Source organism: Neltuma alba, unplaced genomic scaffold (assembly GCF_004799145.2).
Source record: "Neltuma alba isolate B1F8T4 unplaced genomic scaffold, ASM479914v2 tig00012452_pilon, whole genome shotgun sequence".
Classification (NCBI taxonomy): domain Eukaryota; kingdom Viridiplantae; phylum Streptophyta; class Magnoliopsida; order Fabales; family Fabaceae; genus Neltuma; species Neltuma alba.
Genome location: NW_021636931.1, coordinates 580,204 through 597,435, shown reverse-complemented (window position 1 = coordinate 597,435; position 17,232 = coordinate 580,204). Strand labels below are relative to the sequence as shown.

General features: G+C 33.1%; 1 protein-coding gene, 2 long non-coding RNA genes and 1 pseudogene across 3 annotated transcripts; 2 read left to right on the top strand and 2 right to left on the bottom strand.

Annotated features, from left to right (window-relative positions):
* Positions 1 to 1,156: 1,156 nt before the first annotated feature.
* LOC114727202 (uncharacterized) lies at positions 1,157 to 8,313 on the top strand. Its single transcript, XR_003738565.1, has 3 exons — positions 1,157 to 1,373; positions 5,654 to 5,655; positions 8,303 to 8,313. It is a non-coding gene; the product is annotated as an uncharacterized LOC114727202 (long non-coding RNA).
* LOC114727203 (uncharacterized) lies at positions 7,738 to 8,096 on the bottom strand. The gene is made up of 2 exons (XR_003738566.1): positions 8,059 to 8,096; positions 7,738 to 7,975 (listed from the first exon to the last, which is right to left on the bottom strand). It is a non-coding gene; the product is annotated as an uncharacterized LOC114727203 (long non-coding RNA).
* Positions 8,314 to 8,423: 110 nt separating the features above from the next.
* LOC114727196 (uncharacterized) lies at positions 8,424 to 10,366 on the bottom strand. Its single transcript, XM_028913905.1, has 2 exons — positions 8,611 to 10,366; positions 8,424 to 8,527 (listed from the first exon to the last, which is right to left on the bottom strand). Exons 1-2 carry the CDS (start codon positions 10,364 to 10,366, stop codon positions 8,424 to 8,426), a joined length of 1,860 nt encoding a protein of 619 aa, XP_028769738.1.
* Positions 10,367 to 14,171: 3,805 nt separating this feature from the next.
* Positions 14,172 to 15,772, top strand: LOC114727201 (CBL-interacting serine/threonine-protein kinase 20-like; annotated as a pseudogene).
* Positions 15,773 to 17,232: the final 1,460 nt, after the last annotated feature.

The window sequence follows — 17,232 nt, the reverse complement described above, 5'->3', positions numbered from 1 at the left end:
TTTATTAATTTGATATATTATATAAAAATTGGATGAGAGATACTATTATTTTAGAATTTATTAATTCTCTTTTTTTTTTTAATTTCGTTTTGTCAAATAATTTGTTTAATTCTTGAAGTTTTGAACAGTTTCATTACAAAAATTTGTATTGCATGTATATGCATGTCGGTTTTTCTTTTCTTGGGCATTAGAGTTTCACTATGGAGGCTTTGCACCAACTGCAAGTTGATTGTGATTTATATCAACTTTGAGAACTGAGATTACAGAAGTGAGCTCCCTTTTATTCCTTAATTGAGATTTTGATATCATAATTCATTAATTCTCAAGCTTAATTCTTATCTTTGTATTAAAATTAAGAGGTTTACTATTTTTAAATAATTTTAAAATCTTAACACATACTCATTGCTCCAATAGGTTTAATTTATTTTTTTTAATGACAGTTACATCAACAAGCAAAATCGTGCGCGTGAGATAGAGAGACTTGGAAGTCCTGAACAACTTACTTTACAACAACAATATTAACAAAACTACGTTTATTAGTAAACATAGAATTTTTTTTTTTCATCTGCAAAATAGAATTTTTTTTTCCCTCATTTGACTTTGAAAATCTATTTTGCGTACCTCTGTTTTCAATTGTACAAATTTCATTGATTTTTAGCCTCCCTTTTTCCCCCACAGTATATTGTATTTGCATAATAATAATGATAGTTACTCCAAAAATTGCACGTGTAATATCAATCTATTTATATCCTTCTCACAAATATTTCAAAACATATGTCTCACACTTTCTTTAAATATAACAAAATGTATCTGTCATAGCCCATATGCATTGCATATAATTTTTCAAGGAGAAAATGTGACTTTTAAATTGTTATAAATCTTATAGTTTATTTTTATTTAAACTTGTATTTCAAAGACTATGTATTACATCACAATATGTCATCTTTCATTGCAACTTGCATCAATATACTACTCCCTCACATTAGTTCAATGTAACAGCTGATAGAAGAGTTTATCTAATTATAAATGTAAAACCTTAATTTACTTTGTTATTTAAATTTATGATTTAAAAATTTTTCTTATTGATTGTACATATTAATTAAGGTATTTTCTATAAAAAATAATTTTTAATACAAATAATTAAAAGGGTACTTGAATCTTTTTTTTGGATTTTTCCTCCGGTATCCCAGGGAAATAGGCGTCTTTCAGCCGTGACAACGTCCCCAGACTAATCCGGATCGAAGGCTTGCAAGGAACCTTTCGGTCGGCGCCCTCTGGCCCCTCAGGGTGCTGCATTCCCACAGCTCGAACTCGAGACCTGTGGTTAAGCTAGGACAGCCCCAGCCAGCTGACCTAACCCCTTGGGGTTAAGGGTACTTGAATCTTAAATCTAGGTAGTATAACTGTGTCAATAATAATTGTATGGATGTGATCCCTATTTTATGAAAGCATATGTTTAAATTTTGAAAATTGTTTTTGCTAGCTAACCTAAAAACTAATTTTATACATGCTTTTTTGAGATTGAGATATATCAAAACTCTAATGAATAATAAAGAAAAGAGAGCCAATTTACTTTAATTTTGTGCGCAAAAAAATTATGTTATACCCCGATTTTTCCTATAGAATTTAATTACCCAGAAAAAAATAGGGACAAAATAACCCAAGTTGAATTGTAATATCTATATACTGATTTTCTACAAATATAGCAAAATAACGGACTTCGGCATAATTCTGTGAATCCGTTGGGTTCGGCCTGACTCAACTCTTCTTCTTCTTCTTCATCGTCGTCCTCTCTCCTCTTCATTCTCTAATCTCAACCTTGAAACCTACTATTCCTTCCTCTGCAACCCTAATGGATTCAGAACAAACGGAGAAGAAAGGAGCAATTCTAATGCAGAAATACGAGCTAGGCCATTTGCTTGGCCAAGGCACATTCACCAAAGTCTACTACGCCAGAAACATTAAAACCAACCAGAGCATTGCCATTTAAGTCATCAGCAAGCAGAAAATTCTTCGAATTGGCTTGATCGACCAAAGCAAGCACGAGATCTCAGGGATGCACCTCGTAAGGCACCCGAACGTCGTTCAGCTCTACGAAGTAATGGCCAGCAAAAACAAGATTTACTTCGCCATGGAGTATGTGAAAGGCGGCGAGCTCTTCGCCGAAGTCGCCAAAGGGAAATTGAAGGAGGATTTGGCGCGAAAATATTTCTAGCAGCTAATCGGTGCTGTCGATTTCTGCCATAGCCGAGGGGTTTATCACCGAGATCTGAAGCCGGAGAAGCTGCTTCTGGACGAAAATGGGGATTTGAAGATTTCAGATTTTGGGTTGAGTGCTTTGTATGAACCCAGAAAGAACAATGGTGTTCTCTATACAACTTGTGAAACACCTACTTATGTGGCCCCTGAAGTGCTCAGCAAGAAAGGCTATGATGGAGCCAAAGCTGACATATGGTCTTGTGGGGTTATTCTGTTTGTTCTTCTTGTAGGCTTTCTTCCATTTCAGGATAAGAATGTGATTGAAATGTATAGGAAGATTTGTACTTCAGAATTCAAGTGTCCTAAATGGTTCTCACCTCGAACCAGAAGACTTATCGCAAGAATTCTCAATCCAAATCCAAGAACAAGAGCAAGTGTTGCTAAGATTATGGAAAATGGCTGGTTTAAAATTGGGTACCAGCAGATTGAACCACCCAAATCACCAGTTTCCAATCCTACGAGTGATGTTCAGGCTCTTTTTATCATCATCAAGTCCAGAGGAAAAAACCAAAGAAACCCCAATGGAAGTGAAACCATCTGTCTTCAGTGCGTTTGATTTATTAATATCCCTATCTTCAGGATTTGATCTCTCTAGTTTGTTTGAGGAAGATACGTGTCGAAGACAACACGCTAGATTCACCACCACGAAGCCGTTTTTTTTTATTACCAAAATGCTATAAACAGTAAAAATATATATCAAAATACTGTACTTTTAAAAGTATTTATTAATATGTTATACTTAAAATCGTTTTTCAGGTAAACAATTTTTAAAGTCGTTTTTTCTGATAAATGATTTTTTCAGAAACAATTATCGATGTGCGTGAAGTGATTGAAAATTATTTTTCGGATGAACGACCTCAAAAATTATTATTTTGGTGAATGACTTCAAAACTTCATCTCCTATTGAAAGACTTTTCACCTTCTCTCCTAATAAATGAAAATAAAATAATTAGTATAATGATTTACATTCGGACTTGGATTTCATTCAAGTAGAGGATGGATGGCTATATGCAATTGTTAATGCTCCTATAGCACTTGATGAACTTAATCGAATATCTCAGTACACGCAATAGTATTGGAGACATACAACACGATGGATTTAACATATCAATGGTGATACAGGTCGCACGGTAAGTTTTTCATCTTTTCACCATTAATATCGTTTTCTTTTACACAAAAAGTGTTATTATCTTATATCTTATTATTTATTTCAATCTGACATAGCAGAGGAGATATACGGGCTATCAATTAATTCTTGTTCAACATGCCCTAGTCGTATTGATTATCGAGACAGGATTGCTCGTGACCAACGTAATGTTTTACTTACACTTAGAGAACAACGTTTTAATATGAACCCTCAGCCTGCTCCACCAACAATTGAGTTGCCTTGGCCACAAATTCCTCGTGATAGACCGAGCAAGCGACGTGGGAGTTACTTGTCTACCCAACCTATAATTGAAAGCAAAAATGCAAGGGAACAAGAACTTCCAATTTTTACTCAAACTTGTGACATATCACCATCACAATTATCCCTCTTCACCTCTGTCAATCCTACACAACTTGAGTCTCATTACATCGCACCCTCATCATCATCCCTTTTCAATTCAGCCAATCCTTCACAACTTTAATCGTTCATGACTTTATTAGATAATCATGTACTATTTTTAATTGAATAAAATGCCTTTACTTTTGAACATGGTGGACCATAAATGAAGCATTTGTCATTCCTCAACAATCTATACATTTAAATGAATCACCTTGATTTGATTTGAACATGCCAACTATACAAACAAATGAGACACTTGAATATCAAAAAATTGATATACAACAACAACGGCTACAATGTATGAGAAGGAGGGCAAGATGTATTACTATAAGTCACTATCAGAAAAGTGGATAACTTTTTCTTTTTAAACTTAATTTTTATTTATTATTCTTTATAATAAAATATTTATTACTTCTTTATTTTTAATTAATATACATCTTATACTCATTTTTCAATTAGTTTTAATATCATTATATAATTATCAACATTTTCCTCTCATTATTTAGTTATGATTTTGTCATTTAAATGATTGATAAATCATTATACTAAATCATTTTAGTTTCATTTATTAGAAGAGGAGGTAAGAAGTCGTTCAGAAGGAGATGAAGTTTTGAAATCATTCACCATGAGAATGATTTTTAGTCATTTCACAAACATCAATAACTAATTCTGAAGAAATCATTCACCAGAAGAATGACTTTAAAAATTGTTCACCTGAAAAATGACTTTAAATGTCGCATATTGGTAAATACTTTTAAAAGTGTAATATTTTGGTATATATTTTTACTGTTTGTAGCATTTTGCTAAAAAAAGGCCCCACGAAGCCCACCTCAACAATTGTTTCAAAATTATAATTTTTGAACTTAAAAATGACAGATGAGGTGTTGTGAAATTTCAATAAATAAATTGTAAAAATGCGAGAAAATTTTGAAATAAATCTATAAAATATAATGGGTCAATGCAAAATACTCGCATATAAGATGGCCAGTCAATTTCAAAATTTTACTTCTAAATTGTGGCAGATGAATCTGTAAATAAAAATAATATTTAAAATGTTAATATTCTAATAAATAATAATAATAAGTTGACTTATTGAACTTATTTTGGTGATTCACTTCTAAATCCAATATTGCTACATCTAAATGCAAAACTTGTTTTAAATAATGTTTTAATTAATATCATTTTTTCTTGCAATTATTAAGATTTTTTGAACGAAAAAAAGAGCCAATTTCATGGCCCACATATATAATAATTTTTCACAAGAAATTAACGAAACGTTTTTTTTCCCTGTTCTTTTTGACTGCTATCTGCATGTTGTCCAAAAGATCACGCAATATATATCCCACAAATGCCTCCCCACTTGAAGTCACATTGGAATGAGACCCTTGAGGTGGATGAATCCATTAATGCTCAATATCAATTAATTAGAAAGCCAGAGGTTTTCATTATATGAATGAATGGTTCTAAGACATGCCCTTCATATCGCGTCACGGTGTAGCCAAAACCCACGAAAGTCTCATTTCTCTCTCCCATTTATGAGTAAAATCTACTCCTTCGGTCCTTATTATAAGACCCCATTTGACTTTTTATTTGGTCCTAATTTTAAGATCCCAATCCATTTTTGTCTTTTATATTTATGCATTTTTTTTCAAGATAATCCTTCTAATAATGATAGTTATAGCTAATATACTTAATTAGCAAGGATATTTTAGGAATGACAACACTTATTTATTATAAATAACCAACTTAACTTACTTTCTTAATCTCCTCAAATAAGCCAATTGGGTCTTATAATTAGGACCGGAAGAGTATTTTTAAAGTGGTAAATTTCTCTAATAATATTCTGAGTTGTGGAAATCCATAATAATCCGGTAAGTCCTCGATATATATATGTGTGTGTATATGTGCAATTAACTCACTTGAAAATAAAGAAAAGAAAAGTGGAAATCTTGACCATGATTCCTCTAGCTATCTCTAACAATACTTAAACTCAAGACTTTGGGGGTATTTGAGTTAGTTTTTCATAAACTATATAAAAACATTTTGTTTAATATTTTTTTCAAGTATACCAAATTTTTGTTTGTAAGGAAACTCTTAAAACCTCTTTCACTGAGAAGAGTGTTTAGATAAAACCAAATTATAATTTTAAAAATAATTTTATAACACACAAAGTAAACATATAAAAAAATTTATCTCAATTTAAAAATATACTTTCGAGATAAGCCAAACACCTCAGAACCACCAGTAATTGGGTTGGTATTTCTTTGGCTCTCTCTCAAAAAAAAAAAAAGTCGAAATAAGATCCAAATCTCAGGCTGCATGGCTTGGGGTGCGCGCTCTTGGCCCACGTGGGAACACAATGGCTATTCCAAATGTTAAGATTCTGTTGGTCAGCACTGGGGTCCGCAAAAATCCACATCGGGTGGGTTCATTCAGATTCAATGTCCTTCAAGTGGGTCAGAAGTTTTAATGATTACGTTATCATTAAATTTACATTTTAATCTAATTCGAGCTGATTTGGGTGCCCAGAATAATACTTTCTCCGTTTTTTATTATAAGAGACAAATAACCAAATTATGTTGATAAAAAAATAATTAAAATTAGTTAAGAATAATTAATGTGTAAAAAGTATAATTTTTTTTTCAAAAATGCCCTCATTAATAAGAAGAGAAAGCATGAGAGAGAACAATTAAATTATTAAAAGGAAGAGAAGTGAGAGGGAGAGAGTGTGTGAGTTGGAGACAATAAGTATGGGTAAAATAAGAAATTAATACAAAAAAATAAAAATAACTTTTAAGTGTCTCTTATATATAGGAACATGATATAAACATTAAATGTTTTTTATAATAAGAAACAGAAGGAGTAATAAGTTTTCACTATTCTTTTTTTGGATACTAATTTTGCTATTATCAAATTTTTTGATAACAACAGGACAAAATAAAATTTTAACATCCATAATATAAGACTTAATTAACTAATTTAAGTATAATAAGCTTAATTAAGGATGTTAATTAAATTAGTTAATATAATATATTTTTTAAACATCCTAAATATATTTTTTTAATTCCCTTCCTCCTTTTATTACTTGATTATTGTTGACAAAATATCAAAAGGACTAAAAAAAATTATAAATATGTAAAATAAGTCTTATATATACGATCAACATTAACTCTCTAATTAGCTTCTATATTAGCTAGAGGAGTATAATATTTTTTTAGAGCAGAAATTATATATTAACACTCAAAGGTCTTATTACCCATAAAAACTAATCCGGTCTTATTTATGGAAAGAATAACTTGATGCTTAAAATATAGAATATTTAAGAAAATTGCTTAAAATTGCTCCTTTCAAATCTTTCTAAGTGTCTGTTTGGATTAGCAGTAGACAACTGTGATTTTAAATAATCATAAATTTTACAAGTGACACTGGCTATAAGTGACAGTGGTCAATCGTGATTTCTGTTTGGATATTTTTTTTATAAGTAATTTTAAGAATCATGATTATGTTTGGTTTTCATTTATTAAAATCGTTTATAGATGTATAATTACTAAAAAGGACATGAAGTTAATATTTAAAGAGATATTTTTAGAAGAGGATAGGAGGGTAGAATGGAGAAAATTTAATTGCTAAAGATTGATCGAGATTTTTCAAAAGTATAAACTACTCCTTGTTGCTTATTGTAAAAGTGCGACAAAAGAGTAAAATCACGATTGATTGGGATTTTATAAAAATTACCCAAATAAGACAAACATACTTCATAATCACTTATTTAGATTTAAACAGGCTTATTTGAGATCTTACCAAGGAACAAAAAACCGGACCGGAGACTAAACCGGTCGAGACAGTGGGTCAAGGGTCACTGGTCGGACCGGGGTCGGACCGGTCATATTAAAATGATATAATTTAATTTATAACATTAAAATAGAACAAAATTTATAAATAATAATTAGTTGAAAAAAGATAAAAAATTACAAAAGTAGTTTAAATATTTCATTGTACCAAGCAAACATTAATAAACTACATATCTTCATCGCTATGGAAAATCAAAATCATCATTAAGGTCATTGGCAATGGCATGGACCGAGACATCAACAGTTGGACAAGGAACAATAGGAGTGACAACATCATCATGCAAAGGTGGAGGATCAGCAATATCCATATCTTCATCACCTATGTAAGACAATAAGCAATATTAATGATTATGCAAATAATTATATTCATCTAAGAATAGAGTGTTAATTATATATATAAACCTTCGTTATCCCTCTCAAGAGTTGTTGAATTTGCAATGTTTTCATTGTTAATGACACTTTCAAGTGTAGCCATATCTCTATCATCAAACTCTGGAGTGGGATCTTCTTCAGCCACCCAAAAGTCCACCATGTCAATATTTTCATAGTCAATTGGATCATAACTTTTCTTCTTCTTTAATGTACTCCTTTAATGACAAGTAAAACTTCAATTAAACATAAATCAATTAAAATAAAAGACTAAAAGTATTCATTATTTTCAAGATTACCTATGCTTCAACCGCAGATTGTAGTTTGTGAACACCAAATCATTCAACCTCTTATGCTTCAATCTGTTTCTTCTTTTTGTGAATTCTTTCAAACAAACTCTAATTCCTCTCACAACCAGAAGAAGCAGAAGTTTGACTAAGAATACGCATTGCAACACGCTGCAATTCTGGAACTGAACAACCATAATATGTCCACCATTCATCTACATAATAAAATACATTTAGTATACAATAGTATAAGAATTAGTAAATAACTATGAATATACTATAAAGTATTAACACTTACAAGGGTCTAATTTTTGTGCAGCTTTTTGACATGAGGGTCTACTAAAAGATTCCTTGCCTTCACGATAAGTAGTTGCTTGTTTCATTACCAGAAAGCCATCAACATCTTCATCTGAGTAAGACTCCACCACATCAATCAACGCCATCATTAACTTTGACTTACTAGGACAATCTGGATCATATGTGATTGCAGGATTTAACAAATATGATGCTGCATGAAGATTAGTCTTCAAATGCCTGTCCCATCGAGCTTGAATGATGCTTGTGTAGGGCTTATACAACTCCTTGTTCCTTTTAAACATCTCTTTAATCGCCACTTTTGCCCTTCGCATGCCTTCATAAACATAAGGCAATGAAGGCTTCTCATCTGAATCCACAATTCTCAACAACTTTATGAGAGGCGACACAATCTTCACAACTTGATAACAATCATTCCAAAACCGATTATCTAATATGAGGGCACTAAAATTTTTTCCTGCCTCAGTCCTGGATAATTTGTGATCCACAAAATGCTTATCAACAACTAGAGCTTGCAAGTCATTTTTGTGCATATATATACTATGCAACATAATAAATGTAGTAGCAAATCTTGTGGCACCAGGACGTACAATTTCTTTCCAACTCGGTCTTTTCCTCAACCATGAGAGGAAAACCATATGGTTGTATGCAAAAATTGTTATCTTTGAGGCTTTTGATGCAAGGTCTGACACATGAGGCATGCTGGAAAAATCTTTCAATACAAGATTCAAACAATGAGCAGCACAAGGCGACCAATAAATATTTTTATATTTTTCCTTAATCAGCCTACCACATGCTACATAATTGGCTGCATTGTCAGTCACTACATGGACAATGTTCTTAGGACCAACCCACTCAATGACTTCACAGAATAGAGTAAATAGAGTTTTGGCATCTTTAACTAAATCTGATGCATCAACAGACTTCACAAACACCATACCATGTGTAGAATACACCAAAAAGTTTATCAAAGTCCGTTGTCTAATGTCAGTCCATCCATCAGCCATGAGTGTGCAACCGTTGTTTTTCCATTTAGCTCGATGGCTCTCAATGAGTAACTGACATTCTTTTCTCCAATCACTCAATAAATTAGTTTTGAAATCATAAGCACTAGGAGCTTTAAACCCAGGCCCAATTGAAGCAATACCATCCACAGCTTTTTGAAATAAAGGGCAATCAAATGCCTTGAATGGAATACAGTTTACAATAGCCCATTCAGCAATCAACATTTTCACATTGTGTTTTGCTTCTTTAGTTGCTAATGCACTTTTAATGCCTGGTTGGGAATCAAGAGCTGTCCTAGGAGCAAAGTAATTGTCCAAACTCCCAGGAGCTCTCCTCTTCGTCCCACTACTCATAGTAATTGGAGAATCAACATGGGTTTCTTCTAGGTCCTCATCTATGTTTTCAATAGCCTTTTTCTTTGAACATTCTTTCAAAGACTCTATCATTCTATGACGCACATCATGTGAAACTTTTTTGCATGAAGCTATTTGACCAGTAATACCAGCAAGATGTTGTTTCATTCTGTTTATCCCACCTCCTCTATAATTATTACCACAAAAAAGACATGTATATATAGTTTGTGTCCCCTCTTTTTTGTAGGCAACATGTGCCCATGCAGGATCAGATTTACCACGCAATGAAGAAGCCGGGGTGGGAGAAGAGGTTTCGGTATTAGGAGTGGAAGATTGAGTGACATTTTCATTTCCAGAACTTTGATTGTTTGGAATATCCATAACTGCTATTAAATAACAAATCAAAAATTAATAAAAATGATCAAACACAAACAATAGAGCCACAAGCTTCAGCCTTTCAGGAACCACTTCAAAACACAAATTTGGAATATGCAATGAAAGGCAGAACTAGAATTAGGAACACAAGTACACAACATCAATATTCAGTTAAAGGCAGAACCAGAATATCAGCCAACACAATATCATTATTCAGTGAAACGCACAACCAGAATTAGGATCAGTCCACAATATTTCCAATCATCATATTAATCCATAGAATGGCAGAAGCAAAACTACTGGTCGGTCCACAACATTAAGATCAGCCAACATGCCAAAATACTTCTAACATTGTTTATTTGTTCTAATTTCACTTCTGTTTAGCAGAGCAATCAGTGAATAAAATCAATTAATGAATAGTTAAGTACCGGTATTTAATCGGAGGCAGCGGCACAGAGCAACCCGTGACCACCAAACTCAACGAGCAGAGGCGCAGAGCAACCCACCGATCAGTGGCACAGGAACACCGGTCGACCACTCAGTGAGCAGAATATGCCGAATACGGACACCGATCGACCACCAAACTCAACGAGCAGAGCAACCCACCAGCACCGCTTCTCCACTCTCCACGGCAAATCGGCGGCGCAGGGACGTCGGTCGACCACCGAACCAAACTCAGCGAAGAAGGAAATGCCGAATACGGACCCTAGACCACGGCGCCTCCACCTCCACCACAAGTCGACCAACCCACCGGCACCGCTGTCTCCACTCTCCACGGCAAGTCGACGGCGCTGCAAGGGAGAATGGCCGGACGCTCAATCAAACTCAGATACTCAGCGAAATGATGGACGATGGGAATGGGGGAAGGGATCTGCGATGTGCGATTTGCTCACAGAGCCAGGACGAAGGAGGGAATGGGGGAAGGGAACCGGGCATTCGACCGATCGGTTGAGTGAGTGTGGGATCGAAGGTTTTTTTTTTTAATATGATACGACGTCGTTTTGGGCAGTTTGAGGGGGAAAATATATAACCAGTCAACCCCCCAAACCGGGCGGTTGACCGGTTTACGACCGGTTTAACCGGTTTATTACCGGTTCACTTGGTGACCGGTTTTCTTGTTAAACCAGACCGGACTTTGGACCGGTTCACCGGCCGGTCCGGTCCGGTTTTTTTTTCATTTGATCTTACTGCTTAACCAAACAAGCTTTAAAGGAATCAGAATCCAATTGACGTTATCTGAGCAAGCATTAATTATTTTTCGGTTATCCAATTGACGTTACCCGTGGTTGGGTGGCGATACTTGTAATTGAAAAAGAAAGCTCGGAAATTGAAGATGACGTTAGGAGTTTCTGAACCAGGCATTTATACATCTGTCACTCGCAAATTTAAGAGTTGGAATTATTGTGAACTTGGTTCCTCATCACCACCTCTAGTTTCTTAGATTTCTTCTTTTATGTTCAATAAAAATAACACACATTTTGATTATTGGTTAATTTTTCAAAAGGAAAAACAAATATGTTTGAAAGAATTTTTTTTCCTAGTTGATAACACTCATGAAATAGAAATAATATTTTAAGAAATTTTAATATGACAACAATTCAAGGGTTTTTGTACTTTTTGGAAAAAGCAAACATTACTTAGTTTATTTTTTTATTTTTTATTTATATTCCCTCCGTTCTTTTTTATAAGAAATCTTAGATTAAATTACATAAATGAAAAAGTCAATTAAATTGAGTAAAAGCAATAAATATGTAAAAATTAAAAGTATCTTCAAAATATCTTTACTTATAGAAAAAAGAGTAAAAAAATAAAAATTTCTCATCTAGTCTTAAATATAAGACTCATTTTATAGTATAATTTTTACAAAAAAAAAAAGATAGATAGGAAATGTATATATAGGATGGTAAAAAGGCAATTAACTATCTCAAATAAAAAAAATAGCAATGATTTTAAAATTTTGTTGGCCACTCGATTTCAAAATGTTTGAAATATCAATTTATTAATTTTTATATATTATATGAAAATTGGATGAGAGATATTATTTTTTCGGTCCTAAATATAAAACCCTTTTTATAGTGTAAATTACATTATAAAAGAGATATTATATTTAGGCCCAGAGGAGTATTATTTTAGAATTTATTAATGTGCCTGGTGTTTTATTTTACTGTCAATAATTTGCAATAAAATTATGGTGGACAATCTATAAGTATCAATGTTTTAAAAGCCGGACCGGAAGTCGAGCCTAGGAAACATTAAGATCAAAACATGCCTACAAGCATTAAGGTTTAAATTATTTACAAATGTTTTCTAGGCATGTTTTGATCTTAATGCTTGTAGGCATGTTTTGATCCTTGTGAGTCCTATAACCTAACTTGCTAAATTTTTAAAAAAAATGTAAATGAAACCACGTTTATTAGTGAACCTAGAATGTTTGATTTCATCACAAAATAGATTTTTTTTTCGTATTTGCATAATAATAATACTCACCCGAGAAATTGCGCGTGCAAAATATTTACGTCAATCTATTTACATCCTTCTTACAAAAATTTCAAAATGTACGCCAGGCACTTTCTTTAAATATAACAAAATATATCCACCACAGCCCATAAGCGGTGCATATAATTTTTTAAAGAGAAAATATGACTTATAAATTGTTACAAATTTTATACTACCTCCGGTCCTTAATATAAGACCCCGTTTGACTTTTAGTTTGGTCCTAATTATAAAACCTCAATCCATTTTGTCTTTTACATTTATACATTTTTTTTCCAAGATAGTCTTTCTAATGATGATAGTTCTAGCTAATACACTTAATTAGCAAGGATATTTTAGGAATGACAACACATATTTATTACAAACAATTAACTTAACTCACTTCCTTAATCTCCTCAAATTAGTCAACTAGGTCTTATAATTAGGACCGGAGGTAGTACTTTATTTGTATTTAAACTTACATTTTAATGAATATGTATTACATCACACTGTGTCATCTCTCAACGCAACTTACAACAATATATTGCTCTTTACTCCCTCTAATCGGTTCAGTGCAAAAGCTAATAGAAATAGTTTATCTAATCATAAATATAAGATTTATTATTTAAATTTATATTTTTTTAAATTCCATTTATTGATTGTACTCATTAATTCTAACTAAAAAATTTTCTATCAAAAAAATAATTTTCAATACAAATAATTAAAGGTTACTCCAATCTTACATCGAGGTGGTATAACTTTGTCAGCAAAACAATTTTTTAATGAAAGCGCATGTTAATGTTTGAAATTATTTTTGGTAGGTAACCTAAAAGGCAATTTTATCCCTTACCAAAGAAAATAGTTTTATACATGCTTTTTGGAGATTGAGATATACTCTAATGAGTAATAAGCAAAAGAGCCAGTTTACTTAAATTTTTGCCCCTATAATAATTTTTTTATAAAATTTAATGAAAAAGGGGAAAAAAAAAAAACCAAACTGAATAGTACTACCTCCGATCCTTATTATAAGACCCTATTTGACTTTTTGTTTGGTCCTAATTATAAGACCCCAATCCATTTTGTCTCTCATATTTATGCATTTTTTCCAAAATAATCCTTCTAATAATGATAGTTCTAGCCAATACACTTAATTAGCAAGGATATTTTAGGAATGACAACACTTATTTATTACAAATAACTAACTTAACTTACTTCCTTAATCTCCTTAAATAAGTCAACCGGGTCTTATAATTAGGACCGGAGGTAGTAATATCTATATACTGATTTTCTACAAATAGAGCAAAATAACGGCCTTCGGCATAATTCTGTGAATCTGTTGGCTTCCGCCTAACTCCATTCCTCTTCCTCTTCTTCTTCTTCATTGTTGTCCTCCCGCCTCTTTATTCTCAGATCTCAACCTTGAAACCCACAGTTCCTTTCTTTGCAACCCCAATGGATTCAGAGCCGGAGAAGAAAGGAACAATTCTGATGGAGAAATACGAGCTGGGCCGTTTGCTCGGCCAAGGCACATTTGCCAAAGTCTACCACGCCAGAAACATCAAAACCAACCAGAGCGTCGCCATTAAAGTCATCAACAAGCAGAAAATTCTTCGCATCGGCTTGATCGACCAAATCAAGCGTGAGATCTCCGGCATGCACCTTGTAAGGCACCCAAACGTTGTTCAGCTCTATGAAGTTATGGCGAGCAAAAAACAAGATTTACTTCGCCATGGAGTACGTCAAAGGCGGCGAGCTCTTCGCCAAAGTCGCCAAAGGGAAATTGAAGGAGGATTTGGCGCGAAAGTATTTCCAGCAGCTAATCGGTGCGGTTGATTTCTGCCATAGCCGAGGGGTTTATCACCGAGATCTGAAGCCGGAGAATCTGCTTCTGGATGAAAATGGGGATCTGAAGATTTCGGATTTTGGGTTGAGTGCTTTGTATGAACCCAGAAAGAACGATGGTCTTCTCTATACAACTTGTGGAACACCAGCTTATGTAGCCCCTGAAGTGCTTAACAAGAAAGGCTATGATGGAGCCAAAGCTGATATATGGTCTTGTGGGGTTATTCTGTTTGTTCTTCTTGCAGGCTTTCTTCCATTTCAGGATAAGAATGTGATTGAAATGTATAGGAAGATTTGTACTGCAGAATTCAAGTGTCCTAAATGGTTCTCACATCAAACCACAAGACTTATCACCAGAATTCTGGATCCAAATCCAAGAACAAGGGTAAGTATTGCTAAGATTATGGAAAATGGCTGGTTTAAAATTGGGTATCAGCAAATTGAACCACCCAAATCACCAGTTTCCAATCCTACGAGTGATGTTCAGGCTCTTTTTGATTCTCCATCATCATCAAGTCCAGAGGAAAAAACCAAAGAAACCCCAGTGAAAGTGAAACCATCTGCCTTCAATGCCTTCGATTTAATATCCCTATCGTCAGGATTTGATCTCTCTGGTTTGTTTGAGGAAGATACGTGTCGGAGACAACATGCTAGATTCACCACCACGAAGCCCGCCTCAACGATTGTTTCAAAACTGGAAGAAATAGCACAAGCAGAGAGAAAATTCAATGTTGTGAAGAAAGACGGATTAGTGAGGTTGGAGGGAAGCAAGAGTGGTCGGAAGGGACAACTTGGTATTGATGCAGAGATTTTTGAGGTGACATCAACGTTTCATGTCGTGGAGGTGAAGAAAACTGCCGGCGATACGTATGAGTATATCCAATTTAGGGATCAGAACTTGAAGCCTTCATTGAAGGATATAGTGTGGGCTTGGCAAGGAAGTGAACAGTAGCAGCAATACTTGGCACCAATATATACCAGAAGATATGGTTTGTATTTTTAATTTGCTTGCGGGATGTGTAATTTGAACCCTTCTGTTTCTGTTTTTGTTTTGTTCAGATATATGGTCTTCCACTCTGCAGAATCACTTGCTGCAAAGTAGTGAAGGTTGTCTCCATTGTACGCCTGGTTCTTCTTTTCTTGCGCCCAGGTTGTGTATAATAATATTGTACAGAACTGTAACTGTAGAGTTCAAATTTTCTGCCTCTAAAGACGGTTATCTTGCTACTACTAGCTCCTATTTCTAATATAAAAACTAGTTGGAAGTTAAATTTGGTTTTAAATACAAGATTTTATTTCATTTTATCCCTCATATTTATTATTTTTCCCAAATTGTTTCTACTAATTGTATGTATTTAGGGAATTTGCATCAAGAAATGGTTTCAATACAAATGAAAAAATCGTTTCTATGCAAATGATTTAATATGGTATTTTGGATAAACCAAAACTTATTTTTAACAAATAACTAATTAAACTAGTTTTTTTTATCTATCCAAATTAATTAATTAATCAAGTAGATATTATATTCAGGACTACAAATATTATTATTATTATTATTATTATTATTATTATTATTATTATTATGGTCGTCATCATTATGGTCCTCATTTTGTTGGTTGATATTTTTTTTTTTGAGCAAATTTGTTGGTTGATACTTAGAATAGCAATTTACCAACATTAGTAGAGTTGAGTGAAAAGGATTGGAATTTTATTTGAGGTTAAGAATCGAACTTTGTACATGCAAAAAATTATGTCACCACAAATAATGCTATTATCAGTTATGTTAAACCACGTGTGAGAACTTCCCATATTAAGTACATCATAATGCTAATTATTCACATGCACTCCTCCAAAAGAAGCCATAGGATCATACTTATTTGGGAAACCCAAAAAAAGAAAAATCAAATTTCAAGGAATAAAACTATTGATTTTAGATCAAAATTAAAATAAGATCAAAAGGAACTGAAAATATCAATAAGGTCATCTAATAAAATAAATTGTCTCTCCCAGAGCAAAACAATGACATAATCGCATATATCGCCAATCCTGTCCTTGTTGGTTTATTTCTCATTATTTTTTGTACATTTGGCCGGTGGATCTGGATGGTGATTGTTGCTCGCAACATGGAGATTTCATCAGTCACTTTTCAAATCACATATTTAAATAGAGAGAATTGCAACAAAGTCTCAAAAAATAAATATAATAACTAAAAAGTCTTAATAACAATTGAGCAGTTTTTAATAATAAGTTATAGAGTGAAAAATGATAACTTCTAACTTGTAATTGAGACTTTTTGGTAATTATTTTTTTAGCTTAGAATTTTATTATAATTCTCTTGAATATGTTTCTCCATCCTATAACTTTGAAATTTGATTTCTTTAGGAATTTTAATTTAATCTTTTTTTAAGCTCAATCTTCATTACCCATTTAAGAAGTTGTTACCATGTACTGCACATTATTCTTCTTATCTTTAGTATAAGAGTTAATAGAGGTATTTGTTTTAGCCTTAGAAATAATATTTTAATTTAATTTGTCTTCTAAATATATACTTCTTTAAT